Below are 17,461 nucleotides of genomic sequence, written 5' to 3' on the forward strand. Positions count from 1 at the left end.
GAAAAATATATTTTGAATAAAAGCAACTTTCATAATGAAAACATGCTTATTGTTTCCGGTTTCTTACGGGCATCCTAAAGGGCTTTACCCACAGCTAACAGCGTCGCCGTTATTAGATGTTTGTTCATAACAATAACTTGTAGGTTTTATCATCTTTCACATGAAACAATGAAATCACCGCTTGCTGGTGCAACTTTAAAATGCACCGTGACTTTTATCCAAACTATGATCATTCTGTTTTGCATAAAGCACAAAAATGTGTGTTTAACAATATGAGCAGTTCTGCTAAATTGTTGAGATTAATACGTCATTTGGCTACGGAAGGTGAATGGATGCTCTTACGTCTTCAGCGTTCACATGGTCGCTGGCTGACGGCAACAACTACACTGGCGAGGTCAACGTCATCTACATGAACATGGTGGGTCGTATCTGCACTGATGACTGGGACGACAAGGATGCCACGGTGGCGTGTAAAGAACTGGGCTACACCAAGGGCAAGGCCTACACCCACTACAAATACTCCTACTATGCTGACAACGGGCCCTTCTGGACGTCGAAGATGAACTGTGCCGGCACAGAGAGGCGTCTGTCAGATTGCTCCCGAACACAACTGGGTAAAGTGACATCTTGTCAGAACTCCCATTCTGCTGGTGTGCTGTGCGGAGACAATGTTGGTACGTATATATCGAGAAATAGAAACACTCAAACATTTTCTGAAACGTTTGTATTCGGAAAGAAAGTAATGATTACGTGAAAAGAAACATTGTGACATGTTTAGTACGTCTTATCTGCATTCCTTTAAAAAAGTATGTATTCCTTGCAATTAACAAAAAAGAACAAACAAAAGAACAAAAAGAACAAAACAAACGAAACAAACATATAACAACAACAACCGCTGAATGAATGCAGTAATTGCTTCCCGTTGGGACACTATCTGTTGAATATCCCATTATTAATAATGCCCTAAGGATTTCTTCACAACGGCCGTCTAATGCGACAATACCATCTGGATCTGAGGCATTTCATCTACAACACAACCATCTGGGGAAACGTCTTGAAGTTCTCCACTGTCATACAATCAGCTGTACACGAGCGTCATAAAGATCTCTACTGCACCACAACCATGTGCATGTGATTGTGATGTATTTCCTCTGCGACCATCTGGATACTCCGGAGTTTTCATGAAAAACAATGTGTTCTTTTCAGTATGGAGAAAAGATTACAGAAAATGTTACGCCTCGGAACACTATCAGTTACCATTATTCCCAATTTTTTATATTTTTTAATTACAGATCTCTACTGCCAAACACCTATCTGGATATGACTGTTGTGCATTTCTTCTCTGCAGGTATTTACTACAGTCTCTCTGACGGAGGCCCGGAGAATGCAGGTCGAGTGGAAGTATCCGTCAATGGGGTGAGGGGTTCAATCTGCCGCTCCTACTTCGACAGCAGGGAGGCTAGGGTCATGTGTAGAAGTCTTGGCTATAATACGGGCGTGGTAGACTACTATACCAAGTACCCAAATGCCACCGGTCCCGTGTATCAGAGCAACTTCCGGTGTACAGGCAACGAGGCATCATTGTCCGAGTGTCCACATCAGGGGTGGAAGGTAGCCACCAGCAGATACTGCTTGAACCACAACTACGACGCTGCTGTCACCTGCTACGGAGACAGTGAGTTCCAAAATGAATTAATGGAATTTATTTTGTATAATATACCATATAATCTACCTTCCTTTTTAGTACTGACGACTTCAGTACCATTGTGATGTAGCTGTTATTGTATGTGTATAATCCTAAATCTGGCACCCGCGTTGTCTTCAGTCAAACTGGCTTCTGGATTCGCTCCTGACATCAAGCAAGGCCCTGTCCAGGTTTGGAAGAACAACACGTGGCACTACGTTTGCGACACCAACTTTGATGACCTGACCGCTAGGGTTGTGTGTAAAAGTCTTGGCTTTGTTGACGGGAAGGCCTTGTGCTGCTCGGCCTATGGATCGAAATACGTCAGGTATTCCTACTACGGCAATGGCCTGGGGAGCTTCCTACCCAACACGACGATGAATTGTGACGGCACCCAGTCTGATCCGATGAGCTGCCTGGCACCGGGCACCTGCTCTCACGACTACGCATCGGTTGTCTGCTTCAACTCCTCGGACGTCGTCCAAGAGAGTAAGTTACATTTGAATGCATTGTTAGAATTCTCTAATTAATAAAGCTTATATTACCGTATTTAACAAAATTTAATAATTGCAAGCTTAAGTGACCTATTGCAGATGAATGTTTTATGACACAACTGTTTGGTACGTTCGATAGCCTACACACTGGGATTTGACGACACCACTTCGGACAGTGGTCAGATCGCTGTGCAGCACTATAACGTGAAAGGCCGGATATGCAACACGTTCTGGACCGACACGGAGGCTACAGTCTTTTGTAAAGGTCTGAACTACGATAACGGTATCGCCTACCATCACTCCGTCAAATACAACTATCAACCACTCCGATCACGTGGTCCCTTCTGGCTCAGCGCCGTGAACTGTACCGGAAGTGAAGCGTCCTTGACAGACTGCGCCTACAAGGACAGGATGAGTCTTGGGAACTGCAGCTCCGCCGACATCGCTTCAGCTATCTGCTTCAACGGCGACAAAAGTATGTCTAACCTTACATGATAACTGTATCACCCCACTGAAATAATCCTTGCCATTATCATGGGCGTTAGTCAGACTAGAAATCATCACAACCAAAGGGAAAGCTTGAACCATCTTCATTTCGAGTGCTTGAAAACTGCCTAAAACATAGGATCTGTGTGAAATATGGTTGTACATATGGCTGCACAAGATATTTCAAGAGGAAATACATAAAGAAATTAAACTGATAAAAATTCAACAGAGCATAGAAATGCATATGAATTCAAGTTGGTTCTGAACACCGTATTAGTTCACTCAAAGCGTTGTTTCTGAACCCTCTATCAGGTATCCAGTACCGCATGGTGGCTCCCGATGGCACACAGCAGAACTACGGTAGGGTGGAGATGTCTGTGGGCGGTGTGTGGGGAACAGTCTGCGACAGGTACTTTGACAACCGCGAGGCCGGCGTCTTCTGTCGGCAGATGGGCTACAAAGACGGCTACGCTATCCCAAACGCCTTCTACGGCCAGGGAAGTGGCCCCATCTGGCTGAGTGGACTACAGTGTGTCGGCACCGAACCCAGTCTTCACAGCTGCCCCCACTCCGGTTACAACAGCGAGGTAGTCTCAGGCTACAGCTACTGGTCGTGCCAGAGTCATCGAGATGACGTCTCCGTTTTCTGTGTCGACAATGGTGAGCTAGTCTGCGCATTTGATCACTGCATACAGAACAACGGCTTGTGCAAACACATATATGACATTTCATAACCGTATGTCCGCATTTACATCATGTATTGATGCATGAACCAGCTGAAGCCGACGGAAATTTGTATTATAAGCCCAACTTTTGTTTTAGAAATTATTTATTGGAAATCAAGACGAAGAAGCCTCGTTCAAAGATGCGAAGGATTTATGTCCCGTGTAGTGATATGAACACTGCCTACAAAATCCATGCCCTCATGTCTAACCTCATATTTCCAGTGAAACTCAATACCGGCCTCAACTCCTCGATGGGCGCTGTAGAGGTGTACGCCAACAACAAATGGAACGCCGTGTGCGACAGCGGCTTTGACCTGAAAGCAGCTCGAGTTGTCTGTAGGACTATGGGCTTCAACTTTGGCATAAATATGGGCGGTTCTTTGTTCGGCATCACCGACGGGCCGATCGCTATTAGCCAGGTGACATGCAACGGTCTGGAGGCCAACTTCAAACAGTGTTCAACAACATCATCAACAACCTGCAAAAGTGGCACCTACGCCTCTGTTGTGTGCTCCAGTGACCCCATAACTGACACCGGTATGTCTTCTTACATACCTACATGTAAATGTGACACAGTAAGTATACCGTGAATAAAAGGTTAAGCGCCACCCAGTATATTTTGCAAGAAATATCGGTTGGCACATAACAAATCTTTCAAAAAAACGAGCTATAATAATTTGGTTTAGTACTTTTAGATTAAAAACAAAAGCATAATGGAAATTATCCTTTACTTTCAACAGGATGTGTGCGCTTTTAGAAAAGAAGCATTTTGTTTCCCTAAAAAGGGTTAACGTCTTTTGAAAAGTGAAAATCAGAAATGAGTGTTATATGGTTACATGACTGTCACTTTTAACAATTAACAAGTGAAACCTAAATTTAATAGTCTTGTATAAGCACATCAGGATTAGATATTTTCATTTAGAAAGTAGTGTTATCATATCTGTAACAATATTTCCTTTAGTTGTAAATTCAAATGCATATGACATCCTTAAAACAGTTACCACATGGGCCTTCTCTAAGGATGCATTGGCCTTTCCAATTAGTTCATCCTAACATTTCCACAGCTTCACATCTTAGTTTTTAAATAAACTGGCGCTTAACTTTTTATTCCTGGTATATACAAAAATAACCCAAGTAAAAAGGAAAGCAAGGAAGAGCAAAAATAGCCCCGCTTCCACAGAAAAATATTTGCAAGAAATAATATTCTAACTGCCCTCTTATTTCTGTGACATTTATCACGCTTTTAGTGTTACACGTTTTTGACCATGTCATTCTATTGTCGGGACTGCACGCCGCGCACTATGATGTCCCAAGAAAATGCAGATTGAGTTAATGTGCAGGAATGGGAGAGTGAGTTAATGTGCAGTATGTGCAGAAATTGGAGAGTGAGTTAATGTGCAGTATGTGCAGAAATGGGAGAGTGAGTTAATGTGCAGTATGTGCAGAAATGGGAGAGTGAGTTAATGTGCAGTATGTACAGAAATGGGAGAGTGAGTTAATGTGCAGTGTGTGCAGAAATGGGAGAGTGAGTTAATGTGCAGTTTGTACAGAAATTGGAGAGTGAGTTAATGTGCAGTGTGTTCAGGAATGGGAGAGTGAGTTAATGTGCAGTATGTGCAGAAATGGGAGAGTGAGTTAATGTGCAGTATGTGCAGAAATGGGAGAGTGAGTTAATGTGCAGTATGTGCAGAAATGGGAGAGTGAGTTAATGTGCAGTATGTGCAGAAATGGGAGAGTGAGTTAATGTGCAGTATGTGCAGAAATGGGAGAGTGAGTTAATGTGCAGTATGTGCAGAAATGGGAGAGTGAGTTAATGTGCAGTATGTACAGAGATGGGAGAGTGAGTTAATGTGCAGTATGTGCAGAAATGGGAGAGTGAGTTAATGTGCAGTTTGTACAGAAATTGGAGAGTGAGTTAATGTGCAGTGTGTTCAGGAATGGGAGAGTGAGTTAATGTGCAGTATGTGCAGAAATGGGAGAGTGAGTTAATGTGCAGTGTGTACAGAAATGGGAGAGTGAGTTAATGTGCAGTATGTGCAGAAATGGGAGAGTGAGTTAATGTGCAGTATGTACAGAAATGGGAGAGTGAGTTAATGTGCAGTATGTACAGAAATGGGAGAGTGAGTTAATGTGCAGTATGTGCAGAAATTGGAGAGTGAGTTAATGTGCAGTGTGTTCAGGAATGGGAGAGTGAGTTAATGTGCAGTATGTGCAGAAATGGGAGAGTGAGTTAATGTGCAGTATGTACAGAAATTGGAGAGTGAGTTAATGTGCAGTGTGTGCAGAAATGGGAGAGTGAGTTAATGTGCAGTATGTACAGAAATTGGAGAGTGAGTTAATGTGCAGTATGTACAGAAATGGGAGAGTGAGTTAATGTGCAGTATGTACAGAAATTGGAGAGTGAGTTAATGTGCAGTATGTACAGAAATGGGAGAGTGAGTTAATGTGCAGTATGTACAGAAATGGGAGAGTGAGTTAATGTGCAGTATGTACAGAAATTGGAGAGTGAGTTAATGTGCAGTATGTGCAGAAATGGGAGAGTGAGTTAATGTGCAGTATGTGCAGAAATGGGAGAGTGAGTTAATGTGCAGTATGTACAGAAATGGGAGAGTGAGTTAATGTGCAGTATGTACAGAAGTTGGAGAGTGAGTTAATGTGCAGTATGTACAGAAATGGGAGAGTGAGTTAATGTGCAGTATGTACAGAAATTGGAGAGTGAGTTAATGTGCAGTATGTACAGAAATGGGAGAGTGAGTTAATGTGCAGTATGTGCAGAAATGGGAGAGTGAGTTAATGTGCAGTATGTACAGAAATGGGAGAGTGAGTTAATGTGCAGTATGTACAGAAATGGGAGAGTGACTTAATGTGCAGTATGTGCAGAAATGGGAGAGTGAGTTAATGTGCATTATGTACAGAAATGGGAGAGTGAGTTAATGTGCAGTATGTACAGAAATGGGAGAGTGAGTTAATGTGCAGTATGTACAGAAATGGGAGAGTGAGTTAATGTGCAGTATGTACAGAAATGGGAGAGTGAGTTAATGTGCAGTATGTGCAGAAATGGGAGAGTGAGTTAATGTGCAGTATGCACAGAAATGGGAGAGTGAGTTAATGTGCAGTATGTACAGAAATGGGAGAGTGAGTTAATGTGCAGTATGTACAGAAATGGGAGAGTGAGTTAATGTGCAGTATGTGCAGAGATGGGAGAGTGAGTAAATGTGCAGTATGTACAGAAATGGGAGAGTGAGTTAATGTGCAGTATGTGCAGAAATGGGAGAGTGAGTTAATGTGCAGTATGTGCAGAAATGGGAGAGTGAGTTAATGTGCAGTATGTACAGAAATGGGAGAGTGAGTTAATGTGCAGTATGTACAGAAATGGGAGAGTGAGTTAATGTGCAGTATGTACAGAAATGGGAGAGTGAGTTAATGTGCAGTATGTACAGAAATGGGAGAGTGAGTTAATCTGCAGTATGTGCAGAAATTGGAGAGTGAGTTAATGTGCAGTGTGTTCAGGAATGGGAGAGTGAGTTAATGTGCAGTATGTGCAGAAATGGGAGAGTGAGTTAATGTGCAGTATGTACAGAATTTGGAGAGTGAGTTAATGTGCAGTGTGTGCAGAAATGGGAGAGTGAGTTAATGTGCAGTATGTACAGAAATGGGAGAGTGAGTTAATGTGCAGTATGTGCAGAAATGGGAGAGTGAGTTAATGTGCAGTATGTGCAGAAATGGGAGAGTGAGTTAATGTGCAGCATGTACAGAATTTGGAGAGTGAGTTAATGTGCAGTATGTACAGAAATGGGAGAGTGAGTCAATGTGCAGTATGTGCAGAAATGGGAGAGTGAGTTAATGTGCAGTATGTGCAGAAATGGGAGAGTGAGTTAATGTGCAGTATGTGCAGAAATGGGAGAGTGAGTTAATGTGCAGTATGTACAGAAATGGGAGAGTGAGTTAATGTGCAGTATGTGCAGAAATGGGAGAGTGAGTTAATGTGCAGTATGTACAGAAATGGGAGAGTGAGTTAATGTGCAGTGTGTGCAGAAATGGGAGAGTGAGTTAATGTGCAGTATGTACAGAAATGGGAGGGTGAGTTAATGTGCAGTATGTACAGAAATGGGAGAGTGAGTTAATGTGCAGTATGTGCAGAAATGGGAGAGTGAGTTAATGTGCAGTATGTACTGAAATGGGAGAGTGAGTTAATGTGCAGTATGTACAGAAATGGGAGAGTGACTTAATGTGCAGTATGTGCAGAAATGGGAGAGTGAGTTAATGTGCATTATGTACAGAAATGGGAGAGTGAGTTAATGTGCAGTATGTACAGAAATTGGAGAGTGAGTTAATGTGCAGTGTGTACAGAAATTGGAGAGTGAGTTAATGTGCAGTATGTACAGAAATGGGAGAGTGAGTTAATGTGCTGTATGTGCAGAAATGGGAGAGTGAGTTAATGTGCAGTATGTACAGAAATGGGAGAGTGAGTTAATGTGCAGTATGTGCAGAAATGGGAGAGTGAGTTAATGTGCAGTATGTACAGAAATGGGAGAGTGAGTTAATGTGCAGTATGTGCAGAAATGGGAGAGTGAGTAAATGTGCAGTATGTACAGAAATGGGAGAGTGAGTTAATGTGCAGTATGTGCAGAAATGGGAGAGTGAGTTAATGTGCAGTATGTACAGAAATGGGAGAGTGAGTTAATGTGCAGTATGTACAGAAATGGGAGAGTGAGTTAATGTGCAGTATGTGCAGAAATGGGAGAGTGAGTTAATGTGCAGTATGTACAGAAATGGGAGAGTGAGTTAATGTGCAGTATGTGCAGAAATGGGAGAGTGAGTTAATGTGCAGTATGTGCAGAAATTGGAGAGTGAGTTAATGTGCAGTGTGTTCAGAAATGGGAGAGTGAGTTAATGTGCAGTATGTGCAGAAATGGGAGAGTGAGTTAATGTGCAGTATGTACAGAATTTGGAGAGTGACTTAATGTGCAGTGTGTGCAGAAATGGGAGAGTGAGTTAATGTGCAGTATGTACAGAAATGGGAGAGTGAGTTAATGTGCAGTATGTGCAGAAATGGGAGAGTGAGTTAATGTGCAGTATGTGCAGAAATGGGAGAGTGAGTTAATGTGCAGTATGTACAGAATTTGGAGAGTGAGTTAATGTGCAGTATGTACAGAAATGGGAGAGTGAGTCAATGTGCAGTATGTGCAGAAATGGGAGAGTGAGTTAATGTGCAGTATGTACAGAAATCGGAGAGTGAGTTAATGTGCAGTATGTGCAGAAATGGGAGAGTGAGTTAATGTGCAGTATGTACAGAAATGGGAGAGTGAGTTAATGTGCAGTATGTACAGAAATGGGAGAGTGAGTTAATGTGCAGTATGTGCAGAAATGGGAGAGTGAGTTAATGTGCAGTATGTACAGAAATGGGAGAGTGAGTTAATGTGCAGTATGTGCAGAAATGGGAGAGTGAGTTAATGTGCAGTATGTGCAGAAATTGGAGAGTGAGTTAATGTGCAGTGTGTGCAGAAATGGGAGAGTGAGTTAATGTGCAGTATGTGCAGAAATGGGAGAGTGAGTTAATGTGCAGTATGTGCAGAAATGGGAGAGTGAGTTAATGTGCAGTATGTGCAGAAATGGGAGAGTGAGTTAATGTGCAGTATGTACAGAATTTGGAGAGTGAGTTAATGTGCAGTATGTACAGAAATGGGAGAGTGAGTTAATGTGCAGTGTGTGCAGAAATTGGAGAGTGAGTTAATGTGCAGTGTGTGCAGAAATGGGAGAGTGAGTTAATGTGCAGTATGTGCAGAAATGGGAGAGTGAGTTAATGTGCAGTATGTGCTGAAATGGGAGAGTGAGTTAATGTGCAGTATGTGCAGAAATGGGAGAGTGAGTTAATGTGCAGTATGTACAGAAATGGGAGAGTGAGTTAATGTGCAGTATGTGCAGAAATGGGAGAGTGAGTTAATGTGCAGTATGTACAGAAATGGGAGAGTGAGTTAATGTGCAGTGTGTGCAGAAATGGGAGAGTGAGTTAATGTGCAGTATGTACAGAAATGGGAGAGTGAGTTAATGCGCAGTATGTGCAGAAATGGGAGAGTGAGTTAATGCGCAGTATGTACAGAAATGGGAGAGTGAGTTAATGTGCAGTATGTACAGAAATGGGAGAGTGAGTTAATGTGCAGTATGTGCAGAAATGGGAGAGTGAGTTAATGTGCAGTATGTACAGAAATGGGAGAGTGAGTTAATGTGCAGTATGTGCAGAAATGGGAGAGTGAGTTAATGTGCAGTATGTACAGAAATTGGAGAGTGAGTTAATGTGCAGTGTGTGCAGAAATGGGAGAGTGAGTTAATGTGCAGTATGTGCAGAAATGGGAGAGTGAGTTAATGTGCAGTGTTTGCAGAAATGGGAGAGTGAGTTAATGTGCAGTATGTACAGAAATGGGAGAGTGAGTTAATGTGCAGTGTGTGCAGAAATGGGAGAGTGAGTTAATGTGCAGTATGTACAGAAATTGGAGAGTGAGTTAATGTGCAGTGTGTGCAGAAATGGGAGAGTGAGTTAATGTGCAGTGTGTGCAGAAATGGGAGAGTGAGTTAATGTGCAGTATGTGCAGAAATGGGAGAGTGAGTTAATGTGCAGTATGTACAGAAATTGGAGAGTGAGTTAATGTGCAGTCTGTGCAGAAATGGGAGAGTGAGTTAATGTGCAGTATGTACAGAAATGGGAGAGTGAGTTATGTGCAGTATGTGCAGAAATGGGAGAGTGAGTTAATGTGCAGTATGTGCAGAAATTGGAGAGTGAGTTAATGTGCAGTATGTACAGAAATGGGAGAGTGAGTTAATGTGCAGTATGTACAGAAATGGGAGAGTGAGTTAATGTGCAGTATGTGCAGAAATGGGAAGTATTTCTGCTATATGGTGAGTGTCCACGACTGCGTCGGCGTCAGTGGTGACCTATTTTCACTTCACCCAGGATTCATTCCTCGACTCGTTGCTGACGACATAGTGGACGATTACCATGGGTTCCTGGAAGTTAGAATCAACGGCATCTGGGGCAGCGTCTGCGGCTCCGGTTTCGACGACCGTGCAGCCAACATCGCCTGTAAACAGCTGAATTTCAAAGGTGGCGTTGCCTACTCGCCCGCCGTATACAATCCCTTCCACAGTACCGGTCAGCATATCATCAGTGAGAAACGCCCCATTTTAATGACCGACGTGGTCTGCAATGGCAATGAGGACAGTCTGGCAAAGTGTGCCTACAAGTCTCGCAGTACCACCAACTGGTGTGATTACTACGCCCCGAGAGCAGGACTGCTTTGTTACAAGAACTCAGGTAGGTCATTGCTATGGGATCTCTGGAATCTTCACACAACCAAATACGTCGTTTACGTATGTTCGGCTGTTTTAAAGCATGTGAAAATAGTGTCAGGATAAGTTATTTCGTCGCCCCTCTCTCACAGGAAAAGAATAGATGTTTGTGAAATGTTTCTAATTATGATAGGCAGTAGGCCGAATGTGGGAGTTCGCTGAAGTACTGTCGATCTGAGCACGGCCATTTCTCAACACTGTCACTGTTACCTGAAATTCTTGATCCTGTTGACAGATTATATGAACTACTATTGTGGTTTAATATGTTTTCACTCCACCTAAGATCGCAAGTGACCTGCCTGTCGGTTTGATGCGAAAGTCAACTGCCTGTCAGTGTGATGCGACAGTCAACTGCCTGTCAGTTTGATGCGACAGTCAACTGCCTGTCGGTTTGATGCGACAGTCAACTGCCTGTCAGTTTGATGCGACAGTCAACTGCCTGTCGGTTTGATGCGACAGTGAACTGCCTGTCAGTTTGATGCGGGAAGAAAGTCCAAAGCTATACAAATCTTATACGTTACCGACTTTGGGTGAACCAACAGCCACGGGCATCGTAATGACACGCGAGTCAGTTCGAAACAGGATTCCAGTCTACTACCGCGGGTTTCTACCGTATTAAGGGACTCATTCTGTATGAAACAATCACTTGTATGTTAGCATCACCCTCAAGAATACTCAGTAGATTGTGACGGGTCGTGGAACAGTGTATGAAATAAGTTTGAAATATAGGCAGCCCGAATGTTATAATTTGTCAATTTAATCGCAAAATTAAACAAAAACGTCCAAAATTTGAGAGCGCAAACCAAACGATACCCGGTTGCGGGCTGTCGGACGGGTCTTATTTCATACACTGTCGTTGAAGCAGCATGATTGTCTTTGTCATGGCGTCTTATTTCTGATTAACACAATCTGTATATATACTCTTCGTAATGTCGAATATCAATGATTACAGGAATACAGTATCGCTTGGTGAGCGCCGCAGGTGACAGTCCTCTGCAAGGCCGTATTGAAATGAAGTATGACAACCGATGGGGCACTATCTGTGACGCTTCCGTCTCCTCAAACACCGCCAAGGTGGCCTGCAAGAGTCTTGGCCATGTAGATGGACTCCCTGTGTCCAGTGCCGCCTACAAGGTCGCCAATGACAACAGGCCGATATGGTTCCATTACTTTAAATGCTATGGAAATGAGACTACTCTCCCAACCTGCATGAACGACGGCTTCTATTCTTCCTTGTCAGCCTACAGCTATTGGTGGTCGTATTACTGTAAAAACATTGGACCGGCATCAGCCAAGTGCTACAACAAAGAGATCAGTAAGTACCAGCGCAAACATTCTGTCTCGCTAACCAGGTCAAGTGGGTTCCTGAAGTCCAATATTCAAATACTGGGCTTATATGGCCATAAGACAGAACTGCTTCATACAAACCATTTCATGCAAACAGGTTTTTTTGGGTTGCCAAATGTGAATGTCAGTTTTACAGAGATTTTATTGCATCCAAATTTGACTGATTATCCATCCATTTATCTGACAGAGGTAACAAACGTACGTCTTGTTGACGGCCCAACCAACAACACTGGGAGGGTGGAAGTATTCCTTCAAGGACCAGACAAATGGGGCACCGTCTGTGACGACTTGTGGGATGACAGAGACGCTACCGTTGCCTGCATGATGTTTGGATATGCCAGGGGCAAGGCAATAAGCAAAGCCTTTTACGGTCAGGGCAAGGGGCCGATTTGGATGGACAATCTTGGCTGCAGGGGGAATGAATCTCATCTACAGGATTGTCCATTTAACGGATTTGCGATCCAGAACTGTCGTCACACGGAGGATGCCGGTGTGGAGTGTTCAGGTGAGCATGGATGACCAGATACACTACTCAAAATGTGGTTGATCAGAGAGCAGAACAGGCTGCACCATGTAACATAACCCATAATGGTTTTACTCTTCAGTATTTTGCGACAATGACTAAAACGTATCCATAAGTGTAGCGACATTATTATCAAATGTCCCGTGACCTTCCCCCATGGTGGATTTCAATGTCCAGGTATTTTGTATTGTCAGGGATAATCTACAACTGTTAGAGTCTCCCTGGTATTGTGTGTGAGTTTATCTGTAACGTCCCTCCCCCAGTGCAAGGCGTGTCCACCTATTTCTAACCATTCTACCCGTGCTTCTTCCTCCTCCAGGAGTTCTCCCAACGACTACAAGCGTTCCCACGGGAGGTCCAGTTACTCAGAAAATCAAAAGTGACTCTCCCCAAGCAGCCGCCATTGCCGTCCCTATCGTCTGCGCTCTGATCATCGCCGCTGCCGTCTGTGGCTTCCTGTACTACAGACGACGTTACAAGAACAAGGACAACCTTACCAAAGGACTTGTGCCTGACATTCCAGCCAGCACCTCAAGGGGGGGATTTGGGGTGTCACTCGGGGGAGGCTCCGCCTTCTTCTCCAAGTCTACTAATGAAGCAGATGTTTCTGGAGTGAGCAATCCCAATTATGACAATGTTTCACCTGTCGAAGCTGCCATTTCACACGTCGACGACGATGCAAGCAAAGCATAGTGTGTCAAACCGACATGACGTGCTTTTTCTTTGCATGAAGAGCTCTTCATTACCATAGACTAATGACACAGCTGTGGAATCCCAATAGATATATAAGTGTGATTTGATGATATATTGCATCCATACACACTTTAGATAACCATGAAAAATATCGTTCATTCATGTGGATATAACGTATATGATTCTATGATAACATACGTTTAGCACATATCTAATTATATCTGTTGCGTCACTCGTCAGATATGTTGAAACATGCAAAATTCGCTGTCTTGTGCGCTATGTAATTGGGTGTACAGACGCGAAAAGGAACTGTAGTTTCTCAGGATACAGAGTAAAGATCATTCCAATACCTTGTTTTTCATATATGTACCTACTATACTGTGGTAGGCGACCACACATCTACAAACACACCAACTCACTCACTTGACATGTGTACATTTTGTTACATTAATGTAATTTATTGTACTTTTTATTTTCATAATATTAAAATTCTTCAAATTTATGCTGTTACCAAAGAGTCGTTTTGTCGTTTGTTGTTTTGTGTGAGAGAACCCGCCTGTGATGGCTTCCTTGGATCCTGCTCAATGACGTACGTCTCATCCAGTCCCAGGTCACCAGGCGAGCATGAACACAAACAATCCTGTGTCAGGGCACATGGTCATGAGAGACTTAATTCTTTACACTGAAACATTTGACGAAGGCTCTTGACATGACGGGTGATAAGCCTGTCATGTACATCCAATCAGCCGTGTTTGCTCTTCAACTTTTCAAGATGAGTCTTGCCACAAGTGCTAACCTAATTACTTAAGGAAATAAGCTAATGTCCAAAAGAACCGTATCATCTTATGTTATGGTTCATAAAAAAGACACCAAGACAAATATGATAGAAATATTGTTTATTATATAACACTGAACCATTCACCAAGCGTGAAACAGAATCACCAATGTCCAATCGATAGTAATCTGGTCACGGAATCAAGCACAAGAGACGTGAAGTCAAATGAAATGTTACCCAATCACAAGATCTGTTTCAAACCACATTATGGAACTGTCGATATATGCCAAAACACGTCTTCTCACGAGTGAGTTTAATCGCCGGATGACGTCAGCAGGAATTCTGTGCCACAGATCCCAAAGAACTTATTCAAGACGCTGTCGCGTTGTAGGTGGAGGTTGCTGTTATCTCACAAATGGTAACACAACTGGTCTCAAAACTTCCTGTCTGTACGTTGAGCAATCAAATTTCCATGCTGCTGACCACAAATCCAACGAATCTGTTGCACAGGTGTATTGACCGGATGTAGTGGTCTTCAGCTGGCGTGGCAACCCTTGGTCTACCCGTTTTTGGACGGTCTTCATGTCTGGTCTGTCAGTTGGCAACAGCTTGCTGGTGGTTCCTTGACTGCAATGGAAGACTCGTGCAATGTGACGGTGTGAGGCCCCCATTTCTGCCACAACAATAGCTCTGTCACCTTCAGCTTGTGGCAGCCTCTGCATTTCTGTGATGTTCTTTTCGATACTCTCTGGTTGCATCTGTATACGTGCAACATTCGTCCACTTTTCAGTAAACGCATTAATGCTGTATTTCTATTTTTATTTCTTTTATTTTTCCTGCCAGCACGAAATTCACTAGGTCATGGACTTATGCCCTGCTACTCGACTACGGAATGTCATTTGGTAAATATTGTTTGAAAACATTTCACTTTGTGGCAGAAACTGCAATTGCGCAAACGTTAATTTAAAAGTTTCCTGAGTCCAGTAGTTTATCTAAGCTATCCATCACTCAAGTCTTTTTTCAAATGCGTTCCATCTGTGATTCGAAAACCAGATGGGAGGTACCAAATAGCCGGCACACTATGTCAGCAATCCACTAACCCATTCAGCCATTAGGTCTCTACAAAATAAAACCATGTAATGGGAAGTCTAGATCACGTAGTCTGATCATTGTAACATCGCACTAACTCCATAACCAAATGTTACCCCCAAATAGGGCTTCACATAACATTATTTGACTTTTCTAATCCATTCATTAGTAATTGTTTAATGTGTTCTGTTTGACAATAGCTATATATAGAAACGTACGTTTGTGTCTCATTGTGTAATTTTATGAAATATTCACTGAACATTACAATTTCTCAACTTTATAATGTAACTATACTTTCCCTGAAACTATTTTTGCATCAAAATGGCATTAAAATGAATATATACACAATTCAGAAAATATGCACAATAACTACATGCACAAAATGGATGCTCGTAACACACATATACACAATGAAACTAACAAGAGTCAACACAATTAACCACATAGGTAAATAGGCTGAATAATGCCAGTAGTTATCACATGATGATTCAAAACATTTACTGTATTCTCGAAGACGGGATGGTATGACTGTTGAGCTGTGTTTGTTTTAAGGGGAGGTAATCGAAAACGGCGTCCAGAAGGGAGTAGTTCAAAATGGTGAGATAAAATATGGGAACTAACAAGTCAAATTCTAGTTTCCTTTTTGATAACCTGGTGCTCATAGATACAGGGGTATACTCAAAAGACGGTCAAGTAATTTTTCTGGCAATATAAACATTTTAAAATCTGTGTTTTTGTTTCGAGCAGACACATCCCTATACCAACATAGAAAATTTGAATAAATGGTTAATAAATATTTATTAAATGACGGTTAGTATGTTGGGTTTTTTTCAGGAGAAAAGTGTCTCCAGTGACGAATAAAATATAGTGGCTGTTTTTGTAAATGCGATCAGTATGCTATGATAACTAAACTTCTGAATCTAAAATGAAGCCGAGATAATTATAATTTCCATTTTTGCAGCATTACCAATTTTTCCGAAAATCAAGCACCCTTTCCTTAGTTTTATTTACATTCAGAAAAGGAAAATTGTCATTAACAGAAAGTTAGAACATTTTCAATGCCTTGGCGATAATTATTTTGGATGTGTTTCATTTGATCATTCTTTTGTTTAACCAAATTTTCAATAACTCAATCATTTTAATTTGAGAAGGGTTTTGAAATGTTGGTGGGTGCGTGTGCGGGTGCGGGTGCGGGTGCTTGTGTGGATGTAGATGCCGCTGCCATTACGCGCAAACAAATCGAGAGAGAGAGAGAGAGAGAGAGAGAGAGAGACACTGAGAGAGAGAGAGAGAGAGACGAATTAACGAGCGACGTTCGAACTTCAAAGCAATCTTTGTGGTGAATATTTCCTGCTTATTTAATAGCGCTTGTGATAGCTGTGATCCCACAAGCGGCATGCTGTTGGTAGCAACGCTCTATCGAATCAGGCCGAGGCTGGGCACCCAGAATATTACCATCTTCACAAACTGCTGATCTTCAGGAAATATGAGATATGCCCCTTTATAAGCATATACATTTCTGTCAGCGAGCGTGACCACCCGATCTTGACCATTTAATTAGTTCTGGAAGGTGGATTGATGTAGACAGTAACCGTAGCGGACAGTCCTTTGCTATGGTTAACAACAACAAAGTGTTTCTATGACAAATATTGGGTGTTGCGATATTTGTTCCCTATATATAACATCTATATGTATGTCGAGCTTTATTAGTGATGGAATTTCCTGATATTCTTGCCATTTTCATGGAGAAACAGCGAGAAAAACATGTTTGTTTTATATTTGTGCTTAAATTTTAAGACACATCGCCCTCTCTTTTCTTTCGTGTCTGTTTTGAATCGACGACGTCAATAAGGACAGGGACGTCTTTCATAACTTGTATGAATGTTAATGATCACATTCCTAATGTAGTGCTGTGTTAAGATATGCCGCTACATCCACGGCTACGTGAGATCCGCCTATTGTGTGACAGGCACAGACTTTCACTGTAACAAGAAGCGGGTCTGTTTCACCATGAGAGAGGTACCCAGCTCTTCTCATTGTCATCAATATCGCATACCTCTAGGATTCTCCTGCTGCGAGTGGTACCCTATGGGACTCTACTTTGAATGAAGAGTGCATGTGGAACTCTATCTATGTGATGTGATGACTGAAGCAATATATCCTGGTAGTAAGAGGATTATCGGTGTCAGCCTTAAACTGTTACTACAATCATTTATGAATATAGGTCCATCCAACCCATGTACATGGAGTGAAAGTCAGAGTGTCAAACCCCGAGGTGTGATACTGTAGTGTAAAGGTTAT

The 17,461-nt window shown here is 42.3% G+C and overlaps 1 protein-coding gene across 1 annotated transcript; it reads left to right on the forward strand.

Annotated features, from left to right (window-relative positions):
- Positions 1-328: 328 nt before the first annotated feature.
- LOC137277295 (scavenger receptor cysteine-rich type 1 protein M130-like) lies at positions 329-17,269 on the forward strand. The gene is made up of 11 exons (XM_067808955.1): positions 329-674; positions 1,349-1,675; positions 1,826-2,173; positions 2,318-2,653; positions 2,977-3,324; positions 3,612-3,926; positions 10,339-10,698; positions 11,686-12,048; positions 12,268-12,585; positions 12,923-13,215; positions 17,069-17,269. Exons 1-11 carry the CDS (start codon positions 329-331, stop codon positions 17,267-17,269), a joined length of 3,555 nt encoding a protein of 1,184 aa, XP_067665056.1.
- Positions 17,270-17,461: the final 192 nt, after the last annotated feature.

The sequence above is a fragment of the Haliotis asinina genome, chromosome 3, assembly GCF_037392515.1.
Source record: "Haliotis asinina isolate JCU_RB_2024 chromosome 3, JCU_Hal_asi_v2, whole genome shotgun sequence".
Lineage (NCBI taxonomy): Eukaryota > Metazoa > Mollusca > Gastropoda > Lepetellida > Haliotidae > Haliotis > Haliotis asinina.

Excerpts from the sequence above, each read along its gene's own strand:
- LOC137277295 (XM_067808955.1), top strand. The coding sequence starts at position 329 with ATGGATGCTCTTACGTCTTCAGCGTTCACATGGTCGCTGGCTGACGGC. Across the intron at positions 3,325-3,611 it reads CGTTTTCTGTGTCGACAATG|TGAAACTCAATACCGGCCTC; the intron begins GTGAGCTAGTCT and ends TCATATTTCCAG. Across the intron at positions 10,699-11,685 it reads GCTTTGTTACAAGAACTCAG|GAATACAGTATCGCTTGGTG; the intron begins GTAGGTCATTGC and ends CAATGATTACAG.